Source organism: Vipera berus (genome assembly GCF_964194415.1).
Source record: "Vipera berus genome assembly, chromosome: 3".
NCBI classification, from domain to species: Eukaryota; Metazoa; Chordata; class Lepidosauria; order Squamata; family Viperidae; genus Vipera; species Vipera berus.
In genome coordinates, this window is record NC_138204.1 from 49,143,746 (window position 1) to 49,160,593 (window position 16,848).

General features: G+C 37.7%; 2 protein-coding genes across 2 annotated transcripts in view; both read right to left on the reverse strand.

Annotated features, from left to right (window-relative positions):
* ZNF76 (zinc finger protein 76) overlaps nucleotides 1-16,848 on the reverse strand; it is a 180,287-nt gene that overhangs the window by 58,411 nt on the left and 105,028 nt on the right. The window lies entirely within an intron of this gene.
* SCUBE3 (signal peptide, CUB domain and EGF like domain containing 3) overlaps nucleotides 1-16,848 on the reverse strand; it is a gene marked incomplete at its 5' end in the record, with an annotated part of 128,951 nt that overhangs the window by 22,415 nt on the left and 89,688 nt on the right. Inside the window, 3 exons of the mRNA XM_081322543.1 lie at nucleotides 3,359-3,475; nucleotides 6,951-7,073; nucleotides 13,275-13,391. Coding sequence (XP_081178669.1) covers nucleotides 3,359-3,475; nucleotides 6,951-7,073; nucleotides 13,275-13,391 — 357 coding nt within the window. The remainder of the gene's footprint in view (nucleotides 1-3,358; nucleotides 3,476-6,950; nucleotides 7,074-13,274; nucleotides 13,392-16,848) is intronic.

The following is a 16,848-nucleotide window of genomic DNA, read 5'->3' on the forward strand; positions in this document are numbered from 1 at the left end:
GCCAATGTAAACTGCAACATGCTGCAAAATGAATCATGAGAACTTTCTGCAAATTTGCATGCAAATTTAAGGTGCAGTGATTTATAGATTCAAAATAAAAAAGACAGTTAATTTGGCAGGTACAAACCACGGGCTCCTCCAAACTTATCTCAATATAAAAATGAAAATAATCCTTACAAAGCAATCAAGCAAAACTGTAGAAATTACTTCTAGCTAGCAATTTCAACTATAAGAAATTTTGTTTTTAAAGTGGAATTAACATGGAAATTTTGAGGTCAAGGCAATATCTGAAAGATCAAGAGAGATTCTGGTTAGAACTCCTTGAAAAGTAATCAGATCTACAAAACAGAGCCCACAGATCAATGCAAATGGTTTGCTAAAACATTTACTTGAGGCTGAAGTAGATTTCTACAGATACACCATACTTCACTCTATGCAACAGTGACTTACATGGAACGAAACTAACAATATGGAGCAGACATCTTTTCTGACCTGAATTTAAATCTGAGCTTGGATGTAAAGAGCATTTTAATCAAGTTCTGACATGATCTGGGCCTTCCTTATCCTTTAAAAGCTAGACAACTTTTGTTTATACTACTTTATGATATAATGAAGTGATTTTTACCACAAATCTATCTCAGGAGAGCGTTGAAGATTTTTTATCACTATAATACTGACTATTATCTTTTAATTAATTATCAGAAGACAAGATGCATTTGCCAAAAGTTCCAAGATGAACAATTAGAACATCTGTACTAAAATCACCAAGCAAGTTAAATTATTTAAATATATGAGGCTAATATTCCATTCCTCAGGCAAGAAGGCCCAAAGTGAATATGTGTATTGTAGATAGTGCCAAAAAAGTGGCATATTTTTTAAGGTTCTTCTTACTGAAGAAGGCAGTTTTGTGCTTTGTGCCATCAAATTATTATTATTATAATAATTTGATGGCAATAATAATAATAATAATAATAATAATAATAATAATAATAATAATAATAATAATAATGATGATGATGATGATGATGTTGGAAGGGACCTTGGAGGTCATCTAGTCCAACCCCCTGCTCAGGCAGGAAACCCTATACCATTTCAGGCAAATGGCTGTCCAGTCTCCTCTTAAAAACTTCCAGTGTTGGAGCATTCACCACCTCTGGAGGCAGGTTGTTCCACTGGTTAATTGTTCTAACTGTCAGGAAGTGTCTCCTTAGTTCTAGGTTGCTTCTCTCCTTGACTAGTTTCCATCTGTTGCTTCTTGTCCTGCTTTCAGGTGCTTTGGAGAATAGCTTGACTCCCTCTTCTTTGTGGCAGCCCCTGAGATATTGGAACACTGCTATCATGTCACCCCTCACCCTTCTCTTCGTTAAACTACACATACCCAATTCCAGCAACTGTTCCCTATATGTTTTAGCCTCCAGTCCCCCAATCATCTTTGTTGCTCTTCTCTGTACCCTTTCTAGAGTCTCGACATCTTTTTTACATCGTGGTGACCAAAACTGGATGCAGTATTCCAGGTGTGGCCTTACCAAAGCATTGTAAAGTGGTATTAGTACTTCACTTGATCTTGATTCTATCCCTCTGTTAATGCAGCCTAGCACTGTGTTGGCTTTTTTGGCAGCTGCAGCACACTACTGGCTCATATTGAAGTGATTGTCTACTAGGACTCCGAGATCCCTCTCACAGGTGAAGCTCTAATATGGGATTCGATTAGAGCCATATTTCCTTGTAGAAACGATCAAAATCTCAAGAGCAGGAACTTCAGAAACCCAGGTTCATCCCCATGTCTTCTTGTGGCAACAAATTGATTTACTTAAAGTGATAAGGTTTGGGTAACTATCTTTATTCTCTGATTAAAGTTTAACTTTTGTCTGACGTGCCTAGCTCTTATAATAATATTTAATAATTTTTGTCTGCTAGAAGAGCACATTCAATAAATTGTCTCTTTCCCTCTTTCCAAAGGTTCTGCTTTCTATGGGTTATGATTAACTTAGCATCCAAATCCTACACAATGAATCACAAAACAAGTTCAAGCTAGTCAGCAGTTACTGTAACCCTCCATTGGAACTGTTTAACCATCATACAATCATCCTACAGCTTTCATTTAACATTCTTCCATGCTGGAAAGTAGCTATACAGTATTAGCTTTCCCTATAAAAGGTGTATCTAACCATGTGCTTCAAGGAGAAGAGGAACAGTTGGCATGTTCTGTGATGCTGTGAATGTTATAGGGATTTATACAGTAGACTCATTATCTATCACCCTTTCAATCTATCACCCTAAGACAAATTTCTTCTCAACCTTTTTACTCTTTATTTGTAGATTGAAGGCCTACTATGAGTTAAATGTAGAATTTTTTTTCCATCAGTACACTGACTGTGGCAAGAGATAACAAGGGGATCCCAACAAAACCGGAATACATTTGTCCTGCTGTCGAACATAATCTCTTACTGACTTTATGTTATTGTTTGTTTTATTATGTATGTAGTATTGTCTGAATATTTCAGATCTCGTAGACTATTTTATGATCTTTGGCTGTAGTAAGGAATTCATTCATCATGCTAGTAGACAAATTATTCTGGTAAGCAAATAGCAGGCATTAATCATGGTTTAGTTGTGCTGATTTCTCAGCAGCTTTCAGGCTGTTGATCACAGTATTTTGAGATGTTTAGTCAGTAAGGGACTTGGCTAAATGCTCCCAAAAATGGTGCTAGGGACTGCTGTTTGGTTTCTTGAATGCTGACTTATGCCATACTTTGAGATTCTACTTGCCCTCTATGTTTTCTAACATTTATCTGAAGCTGTTGAGAAAACTCTAGGTCAACAAGAGTTTCTGTGCTCTGTCTCTCTCTTTATCTTATACCAAGAAGACTGTTGGAAGTCCTAGATCATTGAATATAGAATATTATTCCATATGCACAGCAACTGCCTCATTTGAACATGTAGTCTCATCCTAATCTTTTTGTGGTCCTAATACCCTGATCAACCACTGACATCTAACACTATTTGCATAATAATTGCTACTGAATCTGTTATTGAAATGTCATAATCCATTGATCCAATTTACAATTTTGGCTAAGAGCAAAGTTTTCTGATGATAAACATTATATTTATAAATACTAACTATGCAGCACAAAGGTTTTAATAGATAAATTTGTGAGTAACGTGGTTCTCCAAATATATTGTGTGCAATCATATTCCAGGGCTACCTAAGCCAAACAAACTGAACTAAGTGCTCTGCCTAAAAGAAGAAAGAAGATGTTACTCATTGGGAGAGGCAGCAGGATGAAGTTTCAAAAAAGAGGTACCAAAAAAGTGACTGGGGTAATGTTCCATATATCGCCAACTATCACACTGATACCTCCACAGTGGGTGACTCCATACAGCATGTAGCCTTTGTGACACAGGCACTGGAAACTCCCTGGTGTATTTACACAGATGTGGTCACAAGTTCTATCAAAGGAGCATTCATCAATATCTGGAAACAGGAAAAAGAGACATAAGCTACAGTGCAATAAATGAAAGCCAGTTTGGTCTAGTGGTTAAGACACCAGGCTAGAAACAAAGAGATTGTGAATTCTTGGGCACGAAAGCTGGCTGGGTGACTTTGGGCCAGTCCTCTTTCTCAGCCCAACCCAATTCACAGAGTTGTTGTAGAGAAAATAGGGAGAAGGAGTGTTAGGTATAATAATAATAAATAATAAACCTTTATTGTCAAAGTACAACATGTGTACATTGAAATTAGCTGAGCCTCCCCCCCGTGCTCTCTCCCCCCAACACACAGTGACAACAAACCCTCCATCCTACCACACCATGTGAACCAACTACACCACACACCAGCCTCCCAAGTCAATTCTGCATAAGTTCACAGAGATTATATCCCATTTAAAAGCCTAACAGCCCACGGATAAAAGCTATTTTTCAGCCTGTTGGTACGGCTGGCTATACTCCTATATCTCCTACCGGATGGTAGGAGAGTAAAGAGATACCGTCCAGGGTGTGAGTCATCACCACCTTGAATTATATATAAAAATAATAAAGGCAGGATAAAAATGAATGAATAATAAACAAAAATGTAGTTAGTATGCCTGGAGATTGGGATTATTTTGCTTTTTTTACTAACCAGAAAGTGTGAAACTGTACCAAATTGTCCAGGATTAGGAGAACATTAGGAGTAAATGTCATTCTAATAGCAATTAACAAGTTTACTTTGGTAGCATGATTTTTCTTTGACCCCCTCAGCCTAAAAATAAGGTACAAATTAAGTTCCAAAATCATTACTGATCGCCATTTCTGGTTAAAATCTCTATTAGCTGTAGGTTATATTACTGCTCATCTTATCACAGTTCTAAATGTCCTGAGGTGGTGAAAGAAATCATGGATGCATATAATGGAGAAGTTTTAATATTTGAGGATTTCAATCACCCCCATGTAGGTTGGGTACATTTATGCTCAGGCCATAACAAGTAAAGTCAATTTCAAGATGCCCTAAATATCTATGCCTTAGAATGGATGCAATCCTAAATTTAATTCTAAGGGGTAGCTGTGATAGACACAAAGTATGTTATAAACCAAATGCATATAATAACCACAATGCTGTTGACCTAGCATATGTACAAATGAGAAACTGCCAAGAGGGTCCAAAACAGTCATATTTGACTGAAACTTCTGAACTGGTGAAATAGTTGGTGAAAAAAAAGACTGAGGGCAAATTCACACAGCCTACTATCCATATCCAAAGTATATGCCTGCATATCTCATCATCCATCTGCATCTGAGGGAGTCCGTTGACGTTTGGCCATCTGTTCTGGAAACTGTGTTTTCTCTCTTATCCTGCTACTGCATATAGGCAATGCAGGGCCATGTTGATGAGCAATATTGAGAATATAAAGCCTTGAAACTGAATAGCTTCTGCCTGGTTTAAGGAACATCACTAGAAGGATCGTTCAAAGGACACATTGCTGTATATCTGGCCAGGAATTCACCTCTCATTGGCTGCTGATCCCCAAAGCCTTGACTCCTCATCTCTCTTCTCATACAATGCCCTTAGGGAATTTACACCTCCCACAATGAGTCCCATAGTTAAACCTCTCTCTGAAAATCTAGCTCTTATCCAGCAGCTGTATAAACCTGGTCAACCACTCTATTGAAGCCAAGAGATTACAAAATGCTCCAACATTTTGACAAAATTTAGAGGTCATAATTTTAAGGTATAAAGAATTTTTTTAAAAAAAAATATTCAGTCAATCAACAATTGATTAAAAATTGCAGGACAAAGTATTGCATTGTGCCTGGCAAGTATAAGTGGCTTTTCACACGTAGATGACAATGAAAGGGCTGGGATTTCAACTGAGGGAACCATCCTCATGGCCTTTAGAATGTTATATTTGAAAGTTCTGAGGATAGCAGTGCAGCATGGACCTAATCATGATAAAAGTGCATTGTGGAGGCAGCAAAATATTGGGCAGCACCATTTCCTGTTGCCTCTAGGATGGGAGGAGAAAAGAGACCCAAGGCTGTAGTCTGAAAAGAAAAAATAGCAAAGTCAAATCTCCCCTTAATGCCTTAAAGACAAAGGGTGAGGGTGATTGTTATTATTATTATTAAGGGGGAAACATTAAGAAGTTCTTTATATTTTAACCAGAAAAAAAAACATTAGACAAAGGAATGAAAATGCTTATATTGGAATAAATAGATAATTTTCTCAATGGAGGAACATGGAAGCCTTGTAAGACTGTACTGGGATCTGCATTTTTTAAGTTTATAAATGATCTTGACTTAAGGATATATAATAAACTTCCAAACTTCCAGTATTCAGGATGGTAAAAAAGTGGCTATGAAAGGCTCTCCGGGATACAAATAAATAATCATTCCAGAGTGATGTATGCTGAAGCAAAAAAATCCTAACTTTACACATGCACTGATGAAGTCTGTGCTGTCTGTAACTAACCTGGAAAAGTCTTGGGGTTACATGAGTAATGGCGATACTGACTCAGCGTGTGTGTCAACTGTGAAAAAGACAAATTCCATGGGACACTCATTAAGAATGAGAATGAAAATAAAACTGCCAACGTTGTTAACCATTATTCAACCGAAAGGATCAGGAGGGTCAAATATTTTCCTTATGAGAAAAGGCAAAAATATTTAAGATTCTTTAGACTGGAAAAATAATGATTGAAGGAGGACATGATTAAGGTCCATAAAATTATATATGGCATGGAGAAGATGGATAGTATTTTCAAAATACTGGCTTCAGGGGTCACCCAATAAAGCCAATTAGAAGTCAATTTAGAAGAGACTTAAAAGAGCACTTTTTTACACAGAACATAATTTCCCTATGAAATTAGGAGATTCACTATCTTGGATGGCTTTAAAACAAGAATGAATAAATATTTGGACAACAAGAACATTATTATAACAAGTCTACCAAGATTCAATGATACATCCAGGTTGAGAGCCCTCTACCACTAAATAGTAAATTGTAACAGCAAAATTCTTCTGCTTGTGAACACACTAGAGCATGGGTGTCAAACTCAATTGCGTCACGTGATCTATCGTGACGTATTGCAACATTTTTTGCCTTTGCAGAGCTGGGGTGGGCGTGGCCTGTGTGTGATGCATCCGGCCCACAGGCCACCAGTTTGACACCCCTGCTCTAGAGGAATCAGGTTGGTTATTGTAAGAAATAAAATGCTGGACTAAGATAAGGATTAATCTGATCCAGAGTAGGGCCAATCTAACATTCTTATATTCATATTACATAAAATAGCAAATAGCAAACCAAAGCTATGAATCATTGAAATCCAGACCTCATAGATGGTTGTTTCTTATGCTGACTATCAAAAAAGAAATTGAATTACAGTGTTTCATATGTGATTAAGCTCCATGCCTAAATATTCATATTTAAATAACTGCTTCATTATTATTTCCAGTAAGATATGAGAAGACTTTACCTTGGCACGTCCTTTCATTGATAAGCAATTTATATCCCTTTTTACAACTGCATTCAAAACTGCCCACTGTGTTCCTGCAGATGTGGTCACAGCCACCATTGTTCAATCTACATTCATCTATATCTGTAATAAAGAGGAAAAACAACACAACAAAACATGCTTAGGTACAAAAAAAAGGTGACAATTGAATGAATGCCATATAAATGCCATCAAAGGAGGAGTCAACAAAAGAGGAACAGGACAAATGACTTGGATTTCTCTGTTCAGATTCAATTTAGATGCTAATTTTTATTTGTATCCATACAGAAAGTTCTTGGCCTATGGCCATAATTGGTCCAAAATTTCTACTGTTAAGTGATGTGGTCATAAAGCACGATGCCATGTGGCTGCATCACTTAGTACCAGCAATCCTAGCACTCCTTGCTGCTGTCATTAACCAAGAATAACAAGTTGTTATACAAGTACTCACCCTGATCCAAGTCATTCCCAGGCTTGGTGCCGCCCAGTCACAAGCGTTGGAAAGGTAGAGGACTGCCTCCTTTTCACTCACCTAGCTCCCCCCACAACTCTGGCCTTTTGGTAACCCTCTACCTTGCCTTGTGGGGCAGCAAACAATTCCAGAAATCCATGGCTCAAGGGCTGACTGACATGTTACCGCTCAAGAGTATCCAGGTGTGCTGTGCTCTGGGCTGCAAGAAGCACCTGAGCCTCTGTGAAGCTCAAAATCGCAGTCCCAATCTGGCCCAGCAGTGCAGCACAAAAGAGTTTCTTGGGGCACAAGGGCTCTGGGGCTGCAAGAAGCCCCTGAACTGCAATGCAAAGCATCACAAAGTGGAGCCCCAGTCTGGCCCAGCAGAGTGGTATAAAGCCGAAGCCACCCCAGCCCAGTTCTATCCAAAGTCACCTTTGCCATTCTGTACTGCATGGCCATGATCCCTGGCAATCTGTGTTCCGAGATCTTTGCTGCCCTGAGCTCCCTGCCCCCGCTTCACCGCCCCAATTAATTTTAATTTTTAATTTAATTTTAATTCCATTTATATCCCGCCCTTCTCCGAAGACTCAGGGCGGCTTACAAGCTTAGCAGTAGCCTTCATTCTATGTATATGTCTGCTTATTAGGGCTTTCACACACACCCCAAGCGGCATTATTACAAAGTCAGCTTAATTGCCCCCAACAATCTGGGTCCTCATTTTACCTACCTCGGAAGGATGGAAGGCTGAGTCAACCTTGAGCCTGGTGGGATGCGAACCTGCACTAATTGCAGGCAGCTGGTGTTACTTAAGGAGGCATTAGCTGGTGTTACTTAAGGAGGCATTAGGAGGCAATTGACTTTCACCTTCCTCTTGTTCCCACTGCTGATGAGGCATGAGCCCTTTGGGAGGCATCTGCTGAGCACATGAGCCTATCTTCCCCAAGTCTTATGAGGAAACTGCCATCAATAACCTGGGGGTGGGTGGGGTGGGAATGCCTCATGTGGCCAGCAGCTGCTTTGCAAAGAGCCAAATTGGGCATGCTTGGCCTTGAGCAGGAACAAGGTGGGGGCAAATGTCAGTTAGGGTGGCAGGGACCATGGAATGCAGGGGCCAAAAGAATATAGATGGGGGGGGAGGGAGCAGGTGGGGAAGAGTTGAAGCATCTCTGTGGTTGTAAATGAGGATGAGCTGCCAAGTGCCAAATTTTTTATTAATACAAGTTTTATTAATTTTTTAATTTTACATCCAGATCTTTATGAAGCAATGATCTTTGTAAATAGCTCAAATTACATCAACAAAAATTCCCTCTCCAATTCTCTTAGTGATAATAACATAGACATATTAAATTAATACATTTCTAGTTGTAATACAATCAATTAAAACAATTTTCAAAGTATTTTCACTTATACATATCCATGTCCTGTTTTTGAGTTTTACCTAACTGCAATAAGATGTTCTAAAATAGCCTATAATATATAAATGAAAACTTAGTTTTCGGGTAGCCCACATTTCCCCATTTCAATATATAGTAACTATCCTGTCCAAAATAGATGCATTGTTCATTTCAATACATTCTTATTTTATACCGGTTTGTTCTGTTTAACACCTTAATAATATAAATCAGTTCTAATAAGTAGCTTTCTTTTCCCTTAGAAGTCTAAAACTTAAGTATAAATCAGTGTATATCTTTTAAAAATTCCCCTTAAGCCATAAAAAAGAGGGAAAAAAGTTAAGCTCTATCATTGCAACAAGTATATTCCATTTATCCTCTTAATTTATTTATTTATTTATTTATTGATGGGATTTATATCCCGCCCTATCTCCCGAAGGACTCAGGGCGGCTAACAACAAAACATATAATAAGTACATAAATCAAGATAAAATGAAATTGAGAACATCAGTGCAATAAAAAATTAGAGAATTTAAAAAATGAATTAAAAATACTAAATATAAATTAATTAAAATGCCTGTCAGTCTAGGTCAGCCTGGTGGAACAGGTGTGTTTTGAGGCCGCGGCGAAAGGATTGGAGGTTTTGGGCCATCCGAAGCTCAGGGGGGAGCTGATTCCATAGGGTTGGCGCTCCCACAGAGAAGGCCCTCCCCCTGGGGGTCGCCAGCCGACATTGCCTAGCTGATGGTACCCTGAGGAGGCCTTCTCTGTGTGAGCGTACTGGACGATGGGAATTTGTTCCCGGCATTTCATCATTGTTAAAATAATATCTTTTATTATGTCATTGCAAAATCTATAACATAATTCAAAGTTATATTCTAATAACTAATCTATTTCATTATATAATAGTTTTCCTATCTAAAATGCATACATATTATATTTATCATCCTTACAGTTGATCTGTAATTGACAAAGTATGTTTTATTGTTTGTGGCTAATTTTCATTCCCTTAAAAATATAAATCCTAAATATAAAATCAGTTTACTTCTTGTAACAGATCCCCTTGGCCCATTAAAAGAGAATTTAAGCTTTATTATTGCCAATTCCCACATTTACAACAACAACAACAACAACAACAACAACAACAACGCAATAAATCATTTTTTAAATCTAACTCTCGCTTTCTTCTTGTGCCAGGCAGGCTTCCATATCATTGCCTTTAACTTCTTAAATGTGTCTCCCTTTCTTCCTACACACATTATTTGAATCCAGGGAGACCATCCAATTATCAATTTTTGAAAGAAAATGACCCCTTTATAGTCATTAAATTTTCATTCTAATAAATCCAATCTCCTTGTTTGGCATAGTACAGTTGTCATTAATTCAATCTGATCTTCTCCTTTCAAATCCATCTGGCTTAGATAAGAAGTCATGTCTAATGTTGTAATTATCATTTGGTTGGTTAGAGTCTTAATGTACTGTATTTGAGGGTCTTTGGCATCCTCCATTTTAATATTGCTTTCTTCAGCTTCTGTTATTTGTTGGATTGTAGGTTTTATAGTTGAGATCAAAGTTTGGGCATCAAGGCTCTCAGTAGATTGTAGCTGCTGTGTTTTAAAGTCCCCTATTTTGTTGTTGATTTCCTCATCCTCTGTTAGATTTTGAGTTGTCAGTTCATCAGTTGAAGTCAGAGTCTCATTAGGTGAGTTTTTGCTGTCAGATTTGTCTTTAGGTTCAGCTTTTATTTCTGCAGTCATTGCCAAAATTGTATCAAGAATGAGTTTATAGTCAAGTGGTGGGATGTATTCTTCCATTTCTTTAGTATTTTGCAGATAGGCCTTTAGTGGAGGCTAATTTAAGAAAAGCCAGTAAATGTCCACCTCCACTATTCCTAAAAGTTGTTTTCAATGTCAGGTGTTCCCAATTTTTATCTTTAAAGATAGTGTCAAGGGCAACTCTATTACAGCCAGATCTCAGAGTTAAAAAAAAAAAAGGTTTACTTGCTATACCAGGTTTTGCCACAAGATGTCCTCACTTGCATATAGAATCCTTTTTTAGTTACCCAAAAATTTCAAAAATCTAAAATAAAATAGCTTAATTAAGTCTTTTGAGGCTTTAAAGTTATAAATCCCCAGGTAGGCAGCCGCCAATTTTTCGAAAAGGGGGGAGAATTTTCCAAGAAAGACCCACAGGAAAGAGATTAGGGAAGTAAGAAGGGTAAGGTCTCACCCAAATCCTCCAGATTGCTTCGTTGTGCTTAGATGGTGCTGTGGCTTTCAGCAGGGAACAGCTTAGTGATCGGCCATGTTAATGGCCAATCTCTTCTTCTTCGGGCCAGAGGAGTACTCTGGATCAAACGGAGGGCTGCCACCCTTCCGCGATCTCAGGGAGCTAGCCTCCTTTGCAGGGTCCTCCGAAGGAGTAAGACCGGACGGCAGTGGGAGAGATTCTCCCAGCACATCCACCAGCGTCGTGCGCGCAAACTGGAGGCCCCAAGTGGCCAAATTTTGATCACATGACTGCAGGGGTGCACCAACAGCTGTAACTTTGGGGACCAATGATAAATCCCTTCTTTTAGCATCGCCATAATTTTGAACACCTGCTGACTGAATGGTTGTAAACTGAGGTATATCTATAATTCCTTGTGCTGTAGGGTATTTACAGATTAAGTGCTTGTTACCCAATTATCTAGTACTGCTTGAAAATTTTATGATAGTTCAGATAAAGATAAGCACTGGATTTGATTAACTTCCAAACCAAGTTAAATTGGCTTGGACAGATTCTTTTAATATAGATTAAATCCAAAATGCAGCTTTTCTGAAACTTCATTAGTATTTGGGGGATTTCTAAGAATACTGACCAGCTGCGTTTAAGAAGAATTCATAATTTTGTTCTAAGATCCCCACATAAGGAAATGCAGAGGAGAGAGAGAAAAAGAGGAGACTGTAGTATAGGAGTATGGTGGTCCTAGAATTGGGAGGACCCAGGTTCAAATCTCTATGAACTCTTGAAACTCCCTGAGTGACTCTCATTCTCTCTCAACCCAACATATTTCACAGAGTTAATGTTGGGGAAAAAGCTTTGATCATAATAAAATGTAAATATATAGTTTTGTAGACTATACAAATGTGACTACACAAAATTATTTATTGCAATTTTTCTGAGACAAAGCTCATTTATAACAGTTAAGTGAACATAAGATCACAAAAGATTAATGAAACAATATATCTTCTAAAAATTAAAATAATTTAAAGCAGCAGCAACATAAGGAATCACCACTTTTAAAAGCCAGAAAAACCTTAATTTCAAAGGTAGTTTTCATAGGCAATTGAAAGCGCCTGCTGAATAGGCTGTAATAATTTACAAAGGAAGAATTTACAGACAGTGTCATCTATATCCTTTTCAAATGGATAGCACAAGATAGGACCGAAGACAACAAAGAATCAATGCATTCTCTCTCCAACAATTAATTTCAAATAAGAGCCAAATGATTATATTCTAAATTTAGCTATATTTTTAGAATTCTTTTGCCAAAAAAGGTAGAAAGAACATATTCTCTGCCTCGCTTAATTCCCTAAACTCTTATAAAGTTCCTACTATCTATAAAGAAATATTTATACTTCTAGAACATGCCAGAAAATTTACTGCTACGAAATGGTCTGTTAAAACTGATGAATCCCAGAAAACAAGCTCAAACAGACGTCATCTAAAATTGCTCCCTTGTCTTGCCCCAATCCAACCAACTTCAGCAAGCACAATAAATTTGTCACAGTTATTGTTATTGTCATTGAAATGTATTAGAAATAAAATAGCTCTGAACAGTAATAAAGTCCCAGACACAGAGAATATAGTTCTGGGGTATTATTGTGTTTTCCTGCAACTCCAGCATCTTAGAGTTAATGAGCTCTGAAAAATAATAATGAAACAAATGGGGTCTGGAATCAGTAAGCTGGTTAGACAGCTTTCAGCAGAGGAACTGGGTGGGTTTTTTTTTTTTTGTTTTACTTTTAACTAAGGTCACATTCCCTGGAGCTGCCAGAGACAGAATGCAGACTCCATCCATCCAATGAACTCTCATTTATTTCTCAGCAATTTTTTTCAAATTGTTCTTTAAAAACAATTGCAATTGCACTCAGACTTATACCACTCCACAGCGTTTTACAGCTCTCTGAGTGGCTTATAATGTCAACATATTGCCCTCAACAATCTGGGTCCTCATTTTACCAGCCTCGGAAGGATAAAAAGCTGAGTCAACCTGAAGCCGGTCAGGATTGAACTCTTGACTGTGGGCAGAGTTGGCCTGCAATACGGCATTCTAACCACTGCACCACCATGGCTCTTACAAACCTCAGTTTCTTTTTAATGCAAAATTAATACCAGTTGAGGGACATACGTGTATCCTTTTCTCTGCACCAGAGAACCATTTCCATTTACTAGATAAAGACTTTGGTTGCATTTTACCTTTGCAAGTTTTTCTGTCCGGCTGAAGCATGAATCCCATGGGGCAGCTGCAGTGAACTCCTAGGGCTGCATCATGGCATTTGCTATCACAGCCTCCATTGTTAACAGCACAGGTCTCTGAAAGAAGATCAAAATCCAATTAAAATTATTTTAAAGCGTACATACATTTAAGATTTTTCCAGTATCTTTTAAACACGGATATATGCAGTTCTACAACAATTCTAATGTAGGAATGACATGTCTTAAGAGCTGGGTTTATGGAATGATGGCACTGTTTCTAGAAGCAAAAAAAAAACCTTGGCTTAAATAAAAAAAATCTGAATACATCACTTAGACTCAAATCCAAACACCTGAAAAGTGAAAGTTTGGTTTTCTTTAGGATGTATTTTTTTTCCTCCTCTAGATTACAATATTACAAGTGAGTCTACTTGAAAAAAAGAGTGGGGCAGAAGAGTGAGCAGGAAAGTGGAGGATGCAGGAGCAAATCAGAAGCAAATCAGACATCCTTTCTACCTTTAAACCTGCTTCTCCATCACCATCTTCCCAGCAAATATGGAGACAATGTTTGCAGGGGGAAAGAACTGCAAAGTTTCTTCCTTTAGCCATCCACATATACATATACCTTCTGTGAGGTTTAAAAATTACAGATCCCATTTTTTTAAGCCTGCCCCAATTATTTACAATGGCAAAAATCCATGTCAAGATAGCAAGAATTTATGAACTGGGTATCAATGGTTTACGCAAATTTTTATTAAATATGTAATCTCTTAATCCAGAATGCAATAATGGGACAGAACGTTGCAACTGGTCCCCATTAAATAATAGTTTCACAAACGTCAGCTTGAGTATCCTTGATTATGAGAACAGAAAGAAAGGGTGTATTATGTTTTTTAAAGAGCCTTATCCCTAAAACAGAGCATCTACATTTCCATTTGCATGTTTGTTCAGGCTTCTAGAACCTTAAAATAGTCTTGAAAATAATCTAGTCTAAACCTCTTTAAGTGTAGCAATTCATGACTACAGAATCCCTGTCAGATAGCAACCCAACCAGACACATCTGCCTTATCTTGTGGTCTCATCAAAATGAAAAATTGAGGATTGTGATGCAAGTTTCATCCCTTAAGCATGTGTATGCAACATCATGACACATGTCAAAATGGGTGCAGCTTGTGTTACAATGACACAAGAATTATTCCATCCTTTGCATCTCTCCCATGGATGCCTCTGAATCTAATCTCTGTTTAAATGCTTCCAGTAAACAGAGTCTGTTCCCAAGGCAGGTGGCTCCATTGGTGAATGGCTGTTAACAACTAGGAAATTCTACCTGATTTCTAATCAAAATCTATTTCCTTGTAATTTAAACGCATTGTTTGGCCTTCTTGTCATCTGGAACAACACTGAAGAAGAGTATTCTGTCTTTTAGTTGATAGCCCTTCAAGTCATCTTTTTCAGGATAAAAATAAATAACAAATGCTTTCAGCTATTTCTCATAAGTCTTTCCAGCTCCTTATCTCTTGGATTGTTCTCAGAGAACATTCCACTTGGTCAATGTCCTAAATATCCAATTACTAAAACTGAATATAATATTCTAGACTTCATCTGACCAATACAGAGTAGAATGTAATTATTTTTCTTCATCTTGATATTATACTTTGCAGCTTAGAATAGTGTTTGAGATTTTTGCAGCTAGATCATACTTTTGAATCATGTTCAATTTACGATTTACCAAGACATCCAGATCCTTTTTGTATCTACAGCTACCCAATACTGCTTCGTGCTTTGAATTTTGATGTTTTCTCTCCCAAATGAAAAAAAACCTCAATTTTCCTAAATTAGGAACTCTTAGACAATAATAATAATAATAATAATAATAATAATAATAATAATAATAATAATAATAATAATAATAATACCTGGTTGATACCTAGGATGCTGGCAGCAACCCATGTCAACTATTAGTGCCAGTCAGTTTGAGTGTTCAGTTGACTGAGGTTCATGTTTAATGAATAAAAGTTTTATAATAATAATAATAATAAAGTTGGAAGGAACCTTGGAGGTCATCTAGTCCAACCCCCTGCTCAGGCAGGAAACCCTATACCATTTCAGACAAATGGCTGTTTAGTCTCTTCTTAAAAACATCCAGTGTTGGAGCATTCACAGCTTCTGGAGGCAGGTTGTTCCACTGATTAATTGTTCTGTCAGGAAATTTCTCCTTAGTTCTAGGTTGCTTCTCTCTTTGGTTAGTTTCAATCTGTTGCTTCTTGTCCTGCCTTCAGGTGCTCTGGAGAATAGTTTGACTGCCTCTTCTTTGTGGTAGCCCCTGAGACTGCTATCATGTCACACTCGTCCTTCTCTTCATTAGACTACACAAACCCAATTCCAGCAACCGTTCCTTATATGTTTTAGCCTCCAGTCCCCTGATTATGTTTATTGCTCTTCTCTGTACTCTTTCTAGAGTCTCAACATCTTTTTTACATTGTGGTGACCAAAACTGGATGCAGTATTCCAAGTGTGGCCTTACCAAGACATTGTAAAGTGGTATTAATACCTCACGTGATCTTGATTCTATCCCTCTTTTAATGCAGCCTAGCACTGTGTTGGCTTTTTTGGCAGCTGCAGCACACTGCTGGCTCATATTTAAGTGATTGTCTACTAGGATTCCAAGATCCCTCTCACAGTTACTACTATTGAGCAAGGTACCACCACTATACCTGTACATTTGTTTTTTCTTGCCTAAATGTAGAACCTTACTTTTTTCACCATTGAATTTCATTTTGTTAGATAGCGCCCAGTGTTCAAGTCTGTCCAGATCCTCCTGTATCTTAAGCCTATCTTCTGGAGTGTTGGCTATTCCTGCCATCTTGGTATCATCTGCAAATTTGATGAATTCCTCATCTATCCCCTCGTCCAAATCGTTGATGAAGATGTTGAAGAGCACTGGACCTAGAACAGAGCCCTGGGGCACCCCACTACACACTTCCCTCCATGTAGATGCAGTTCCATTGAGGATCACACATTGAGTACGGCCGGTTAGCTAGCTACGAATCCATCTGGTGGTGATGCTTATTTTCTAAATCTCTTTTCCTTCTTAAAGTGTTATGCAATTATATTGCCCATGTCTTATTTTTGGGAAGTATGCAACCCTTCTGTACTGTTATGGATCCAAAGATTTCTGTTTATGAAATTCTGTCTAGTAATTTTGTCTTGGCTAAATTGTTTTTTTCAAGAGATGTCTGAATGAAGTCTTCCATTGTTACTCTTTTCTCAAAAAGTTCTATAATCAGTCCAGATCTCCTATCTATTTTTGTGATCTACAGCATACAACATAAGCATTGGCTGTTGCTTCCCCTGCCTTATTTTCCTACTCAAACTGAATTTATTCTAGTGCTCAGATTACGGGATCTCTCTATACATTTATTAGGTACTCATTAAACCACATAAAAGTGGCTCAGCCTTATAAGAAACATCTCACCTAGCTACATGTTTCCCCAAATATTTGATCACTGAAACTTTCTCTAATTTTATGTCATTCTGTAACAGTTCTCTCCCAAATTATCTCTGTTAAATAGGGATC